The following is an 8,170-nucleotide window of genomic DNA, read 5'->3' as shown; positions in this document are numbered from 1 at the left end:
TGATGGTTATCAAGATAAACTAATTTGTCAAAAATATTTTGCCTCTTACCTGTCAATTAAGCCCTGAGAAGACAGAAATCATCATCTACTGTATCACCCAACTGTAGGCGGTACAAGATAGAGCCCAAAAGAGAAATTCACATTTCTCTTGTTTGAGAACTGAATTGAGAAGTACAGTGTTACTTGAACTGTTTTCCAGGATTTACTTCTGTTCAGCTGAGAGAATTTGCAGTAATTTAGGGCTTCACATAAAGTCTCAGAAATTTTCCATTAAGGTCTTCATGTTATATAGTTTGAATACCATGTCATAGATATATCATTTATCATTGTAAAAGAACATATTACACACTTTTTCTTTTTCAATTTTTCCTTTAAAAAAACAAAAATTGGCTTTGCAAAAGGTTTTCATTTTTTTTCAGATGTACTGCCAGATTTAGATACATTAACAATTTAAGGCCAAACTCCAGCTAATACTTTATAGTAGCTAGTATTTATATTTACTATTTAATAATACGATCTACCATTTAAATTACTTGCATAATAATATATCATATTAAAAATTGTCGATTTACAATTGTCAAAATTTAGTAGTTCATTTACCATAAATTAAAAATACAGGTATATGTTTAGACTGACCAGCAGGGCTGAACTCACCTCTATGATAGGGTAATAGCAGTAATGATGGTAGACAGTTCCTTCAGGAAAATGGCCAAACAAATGATATTCAGGTGTAAATGGATGGAAACGCTCTCTATTTTTGTTGTCTCTGGTATCTCCAGCTATAACCCCCATATTCTCCATACACCGACCCAGTTCTAGGTCCTCCACCGATGAATTGTGAGAGCAGATCCCTTTGCGAAACCCCTCTATAAAACGTTGCAAAGACTCCTTGCTGAGTACATAACCAGCTCCACCGCTCATGTAGCCCTGCTTGACAAAAGGTTTGAAACGTTTGCCAAAATATATTGGTTGGTCGGGTGTATAATTTGAAAGCATCAATCGTAAATTGTCCACCACAACGTAAGTGTCATCGTCTGCCTTCAAAAACCAGTCCGCTTCATGAAAGTGATGTTTGTATATATACTGAAAGGCACGGATGGTCTTCCAGTAGAGATTGTCCCTTCCTTCTTGGGTGTCCAGACCGATAGTGGGGAAGCTTTTATTGGCAGTGGAGCTCATGAATAAAATGTTATTACAGTGACGAGTCCAGGAGTTCTTCAGATGAATGGCTTTAGTCTGTAAGTTATCTGGTGATGTCATGATCCAACACAACACTCGTACTTTATGTGAAGGCTCTTCACTCTTCATATCTGTAATATTCAAATGCAACTTGTTAGCAAGTATAAAACACGTCCCTGTATGCTGCCATCCTTCACCAGTCTTTTGTACCATTTGCTTATGTTTATGCTCTTAGACACTTCATGTGCTCCTAAGCAGTCACACATCAGTACAGCAAGAGTATGAATATAAGGAGGTTAGCTGCTGAGTATAGCTGCCCATTACAGAAGTCATCTTTTTGGGTGAGCTGTACTTGGGCTTGGATTACATCTATTATTGACATTAAAGTAAATCCAAAGTTAGTTTTCATTTTGGGCTGAGCACAAAACTATTAAAATCCCTGGAAAACATTTTTTCTCACCTACAGCCTAGTCTAGCCCTGTCTTGTTGTTCTGGAAACAATGGTTAGTAGTCAAAGGCTGGAGGTTCACCAAAGTATAATGTAGCGCTGATATTCTCCCATGCTGATGTGTGTTTGTATACTTTAATAAAACGTCTATGGACATTGCTATGTTTGAGTATTTTCGAGCCATCTAGTGACCAAATACTGGTAATGCAGATATGTTTTTTCCTGAAAGAAGCACAAAAGACTAGACAGGAAGTGACTGTTGGTTTTGAGAGGTTTGGTGACCTACCCATAAACACCTTCTTGTGCACGGCATGCTGGGTAGGGAATAAAAGGAGCCGGAGCAGCCATTTTAGGTCTCTTGGAATCGTGTGGCCTGCCTGAGAGGACCTGTGGAGAGACGGTGGCCAGATTGCAGGAACCCAGAGACACTCATCTGAGCATCGGAGGACGGGATCCACCCAGTGGGGCTGAACGGAGCGATTGGCCCAGCTGACGGAGAAGCAAGTTTCAGTCACTGGACAAAAGTCACCACACGGAGCCTCTATCCAGTGGGTGAGCGGGCCACGGCCCACAGCTTGTTACATCTCACATGCAGTTAGACTCATATACAGGCCTCACTGGAAATTATAGTTTCACGAAGGAGCAGAGCAACTGATACTGAGAAGGTTTGAGGCCTATCTACCTTGATGTCTCAAGAAATGTTAAAATAGTTGTTACAGCTACACCAGGAGCATTTTCACTTCAATTTAACTCACCAAAACTGTGGATTACAAATCACAAGGAGCCACTTTAACTAGCGAAGAAAAGAAGATCCAGGACTAAGTACTCAAAAAGTGAGATCTCACACATAGCTTATAAAGTAGGGGGAGCTCCCCAGGTATAGACATATATATATATATATTGTGAGGGATTAGCTCGGTGGCGGGTGTGAATGACCCCTTTGGGGGGGGGGGGTTCGTTACACAGGGAGATAGCCGAGGAGTAGTTGAAAACAACAGTCTATGGTTTATTCTTGCAATTTTCTTCACACAAGTGCAAGGATCAAAAACAGCATAAATAAAAATAAACAAATTAAATCCTTGCCACTGTGGGCATCTACCTTCACACACAGGAACCTACCTAGGGAGTCTGTCCCAACCTACTGCTGGGCAGACACTGCTGATCCCACAGCAGACAATCAATAGTCCATTTATTTTCTCTTCACACAGAAAATGTCAATTTGTTTTTCTTCACACAGAAAAAGTCCATGACCTCACCTTGAGAAGTCTTCATCTGACTGCTCTCCTCAGCGCACATCACTTCAGGAGGCAGCAATCAGCAGTCATCCCCTGGATAACTTATAGAGGCCTTAATTGCCTCATTCTGAATAGCTGAAGCTGTTTCAACGTCCTTACACCTTCCTGGCTACCTCTGCAGCCAACACCCTATAGTAATTGGTGAATTGTCTAAACCAAGCAGAAGTGTATCTCCCATCTGTGACAACACTCACAGATTTACCTGACTTCCTGTCACAATATATATATATATATATATATATATATATGTATACTGTTTCTTTTTAATTGTTTATATTGAAATCCATTGTGCTGTTGTCTTATCCTGGAGTGACAATACAGGTATTTTGTACTATCTTACAATGTATTGTATTCCATTGCATCACAGCTGTGCCAAGGGGATTGAGCCAAGTTAGTGGGGTTTATTGGTAGAGTGCAGGCCCAGATCAAACCAGCAGCCCTTTCGGGGGTCAGTGCTACAAAAATAAGAGATAACATTGCTAGGAAACAGTACCTACTAGGCAAGAAACACTGCATTAATAGTCGTCATTCACTAGACCTTTACAGTAAGCAGTTTACCCACACAAGCACATATGACATTCATCATATTACCTTAAAGTATTGGGACATCTGCCTTTACACACTCATGAACTATAATGGCATCCCAGTTTTAGCCCGTAGGGTTCAATATTGAGTTAGCCCACCCTTTGCAGCTATAACAACTTCAACTGTTCTGGGAAGACTGTCCACATGGCTTAGAAGTGTGTCTATGGGAATGTTTGACCATTCTTCCAGAAGAGCATTTGTGATGTCAGGCACTGATGTTGGACGAGAAGGCCTGGCTCACATTCTGTGCTCTAATTCATCCCAAAGGTGTTCTATCGGGTTGAGGTCATGACTCTGCGCAGGCCAGTCAAGTTCCCCCACCCCAAACTCGCTCATCCATGTCTTTATGGACCTTGCATTGTGCACTGGTCCAAATCATTTGGTTTCAGGGGTTGGGCTTGGCCCCTAGTTCCACTGAAGGGAGCTCTTAAGGTGTCAGCATAGCAAGGCACTTTGGACAATTTCAGACAGACAGAGAGGCTATCTGGGTCCCCTTGCGGAGATTTCCCATTCACTTCCTGTTTCGTAGCCAAACAGGAAGTCAGAGGGAATACCTGCAAATTAAAGGAATTCATTGGGGACTCCCAGGTCACTGGAACTAGTATCCCAATTAGAAGATTTTCCCCTCTATTACTTTTCTGGGGACCTCTCAAAATGTGAGGTTTTCTTTTACTTTCACCTTCAATGATAATGGTAAGAAGGACAAATAGAGGGTGAATCAGGGACACAGACAGCAATAAAATCTGACAAGTGTTCTAATCCATCACCACTCTGTCCAAAACTATAAAAAAAAAAATTGCCTTTAGTTATACTTTAAGCTTACAGCCTTCTGAAAAGTGATCTGTGGTGGCTCTCTTTTCAGAGGGTGGCAAAGCAGCTGGCAGGCACTAGGTGTTACTGCTGTCTCCTGGTGCCTGTTTGGTTTTGTTTTTAAATCTCCATATGTCAGTTTTACATTATGGGACCATGCCATGTCAGTAAGACAAGTGTTTCATGTTTGGCTTGGGATTGCAGTGAAGCCCCATTTCCCTCAATGGGTGAATTTGACAGCTCCCCCTGTCAATCTCTGCAGCCTGAGTTTAAAATGCCATGGCTGTAAAGTTAAAGCGGAGTTCCAGCCATTTACTCACCTGTCCAATGGTCCAGCGATGCGGCCGCCGGAAGCCTCGATCCTCTCCCACGGCGCCGGCATCACTGCTGTGGGCACCCGGCTGTTACAGTTTGCGGCTTCACAGCCGGGTGCCCACTGCGCATGCGCGAGTCGCGCTGCGCGCCGTGATTGGCCGGCAATCTTCTGGGACCTCTGACGTGTCCCAGAAGATTGCAGGGAGGGAGGGGGAGAGGAGAACTTCCGCTCAGGGCGCCGCGGCGCTCCGAGCGGAAGTGGGAGCGGGTACCTGTCAAAACTAGGTACCCGCTCCCCCCCCCCCAAAAAATGACATGCCAAATGTGGCATGTCGGGGGGTCAGGACTCCCTAAAGCGGAAGTTCCACTTTTGGGTGGAACTCCGCTTTAAGCATTGTGGCCGCAGCATGTGTACAGCTCAGACAGCCCAGACAGGCTGTAAGGTTAAAATTACAGTGAGTGGTAAAACCACAGTTGTGGCATCTTTTTTGTCTGTTTTTACTGCAATCCTTTCAATGCGTGCTAATTCTTAAAAAAAAAACTTTATACCTTGTGTAACCACCACCATTGGCCGCACATCTCCTATTTTAACCTATGGACAATAGGCCTAAAAAAAAAAGATTATCCCATTAAGGGCAAAATCTGAGTAGTATTTTCCTCTATCTTCTTCCTGGTCCATATTCACCAGATGACACTCAGCATTATAATTCTAGGAAGCTCAGAAAATACATGGACCATCATAGCGCTTTCCATCAAACCAACTATGTTTATCATTAAAACTATATACAATCAACTCACGTTTTTAAGTGCACTTAAACTGGTGTACATCATGTACACAAACCGCCAGGTGGCACCTCTGATGAAGGGTGCAGCTTGTGGATGCTTGGAGACTATTCCCTTTGGGTTGTCTTCAAATGTATTACTGTGACACATACGTGTAAATCTTACGTAGCTGGCTCTGCCCCTTATGCGTTACGCCATGAACGTGGCTTCTTCAGAGTGAAAGGAGTTCTCTTTGCATTGCTTCCTTTGTGTGAAATACCCAGTGATACTGCCAGTCCCACTGCTCTCCTATATTAAACTGACCAAGCTAGGCATAGAAGCACATCTTTCCCAGTGGTCAGTTTTCTGGTTGTGCTGGGAGAACAGCCTACTTGTCCTCCAATGGATCAAAGTCTTGGTTAGAGGGAATGGGAGGGCAGATGAGAAGCCCCCATCAGTACAACAGATGGATTCACAAGAGCAAGAGAGTTTTGTATTGGTCATTGAGAAACACAGGGGTTTTGCTGACACCCTTCTAATGAACTTAGCTGTGTCTCCTAACCACTTTGTATCCAGGCCACTTTGTATCCAGGCCAATAATGGCAAATTTCTTAGAACCCTCAAACATTATATATATATATATATATATATATAATTTTTTTAGCAGAGATCCTAGAGAGTAAAATGGCGATCATTGACATTATGCAGGAGGACTGGTACTAGAATTATTGCTCTTGCTCTAACGTTGGTGGGGGATACCTCACATGTGTGGTGCAATCACCTTTAACATATGCGTATGGGAGTAACGAATGTGTTCACATTTGCGCGTAAGGGGATGGGATGCTTTAATTTTTATTATTATTATTTATTTTATACAAAACTTTATTTTTTAAACTTTTTTTTTGGGATTAGCTTTATTGCTATCACAAGGGATGAACAACATCCCTTGTGACAGCATGGGCCGTGACAGGTCCTCTTTATAGAGAGATCTGGGGTCTATTAGACTCCGCATCTGTCCTCTGGAGTCTGGATTCCAGTCCAAAGCAACCGTTCAGACACAGATTGGTCTGATTGGCTGCTTTCCTGGCCACTAGTGGCCAGGAAAACAGAGGCGGAACCAGAAGTGACAACGAGAAGTTACCCTTGGAAAGCAGAACTTCATGTTGAGTCCAACAACTCTTTCCCTACAAACTCCTCACATTTAGGTATACTTTAAGACTCAAAGCTTTGGGCATTCCTGCATGCAATCATAGAGCCTGATTTGAAGCAAATCTTTCCCCAGAGACACATTAGGCTTGTCATTGCTAATCCCTTTCTGAAAACTATACTGTGGGTTTGCACCAGTGATTGCTAGGATACCAAAAACATATTGGGGAAGCAATCTACAACCATTTTAGACAAAAGCTGCAGTTCATGTAATGTGCTACTGCAAATGGTGTATGTGGTTCTGTATCAGCACTTGCTTTAAAAAAGAAACTGTTTTACAGTAAAGAGAAGAATGAGAGTTGTATAGCTACCTTGTTCTGGAGTGAAATTGGTCATTGATTTCCAATGTGGTGTTGGATTAAACAGTAAATGCGTACCCAAGTAAAAATTCTCACTAGTCCAGTAGAATGTTATGAGATAACCCACGGTGAAGCCCAAAAAGTACATCAGCCATGACATCTGAATATTTGAACAAGGCATTGCTTATTTCTGTAAAAATAAGAAAGATACTTCATTATTAGTGTAATATTTCAAAATGTTAAACCTGTGAATAATGCCAGATCACCATACAAACAATGTGCCAATGCCAGATCACCAATGTACATTATGGAAATCTGGCCAACTACTGAATCTTTTTTGGAGTGGTTGGTACCTTCTTTGCTTCAATATGGCCCAATATCAAGGCATGTTGGAGATGGGCTTTGTTGTCTATAGATACAAAATGGTCTGATCATTCAGGTGTGGTCAGTAGATGTAGTGTAGCATGACAAAATACAGCCCAGGAAAGATAGCATCCTTTATACCATTTTATACCGCATTGTTCTTAATTTTTGAAAGCAGAAGAATGCAAATCTATAGAAATACTGGGGATGCGTTTTTAGATCAATAGTAATGAGTGAATATCACAAATCCTGTTCTGCTGGAAACTTGGCATAGTGGATACAATAGGAAGTGAGGAGAGATCTCACAAACGAGGACAAAGACAGCAAAAACTACTTGAGGTTCTAATGCCTCGTACACACGTACCGGTCGTCGGCCGACCGATCGGCCGTCTTTTGTCCAGGGCTGTCGTGTCTGTTAGTTGTCTGTTGAAAAGTGCTCTAGACTTGCCCTGGACTTTTGTCGGCCGACAAAAAATGACGTCAGTACATTCAATGCACGTTCGACGCACGTCCGCCGCTACAAAAGAGGAAGTGAGTGTTTGGCTGTGACCCTTCTGGGCATCTCGCGCTGATTTCGGTAGCATTTGTTTGGTTGACGACATTTCGCTATTTTCCGAGACATCGTTCGAGAATTATTTATGGAGACCGAGGATTCGACCCTTGCTGTAGTTAGTGTTGGAGTTTTGGCTCTGAGGCGAGTTATGAGCAAGAGGAAGAAGAAGCTGACCTCCTGGACAAAAAATTGGTTGCTTTACCGTGATCAATTTTCCCACATGTCCTTGCTGAGGGAGCTCCAGGAAAATAATCCTGATGACTTCAGCAATTATTTGAGGATGACGGATCCCATCTTTCACCGTCTTCTTGCCCTAGTGTCCCCCTATATTATCAAGCAGGATACGTGTATGCGG

The 8,170-nt window shown here is 42.4% G+C and overlaps 1 protein-coding gene across 1 annotated transcript in view; it reads right to left on the bottom strand.

The window, feature by feature from the left end:
• LOC309545887 (glycoprotein-N-acetylgalactosamine 3-beta-galactosyltransferase 1-like) overlaps positions 1-7,089 on the bottom strand; it is a 31,154-nt gene extending 24,065 nt beyond the window's left edge. Inside the window, exons 1-2 of the mRNA XM_082245303.1 lie at positions 6,912-7,089; positions 655-1,310 (exon numbers count right to left, since the gene is read on the bottom strand). Coding sequence (XP_082101429.1) covers positions 655-1,310; positions 6,912-7,080 — 825 coding nt within the window. The 5' untranslated portion in view covers positions 7,081-7,089. The remainder of the gene's footprint in view (positions 1-654; positions 1,311-6,911) is intronic.
• Between the last annotated feature and the right edge of the window lie 1,081 nt (positions 7,090-8,170).

Source organism: Pelophylax lessonae (assembly GCF_965119305.1).
Source record: "Pelophylax lessonae genome assembly, chromosome: 2".
NCBI classification, from domain to species: Eukaryota; Metazoa; Chordata; class Amphibia; order Anura; family Ranidae; genus Pelophylax; species Pelophylax lessonae.
The sequence above is the reverse complement of the archived record's forward strand: the minus strand, read 5'-3'. Positions and strand labels throughout refer to the sequence as shown.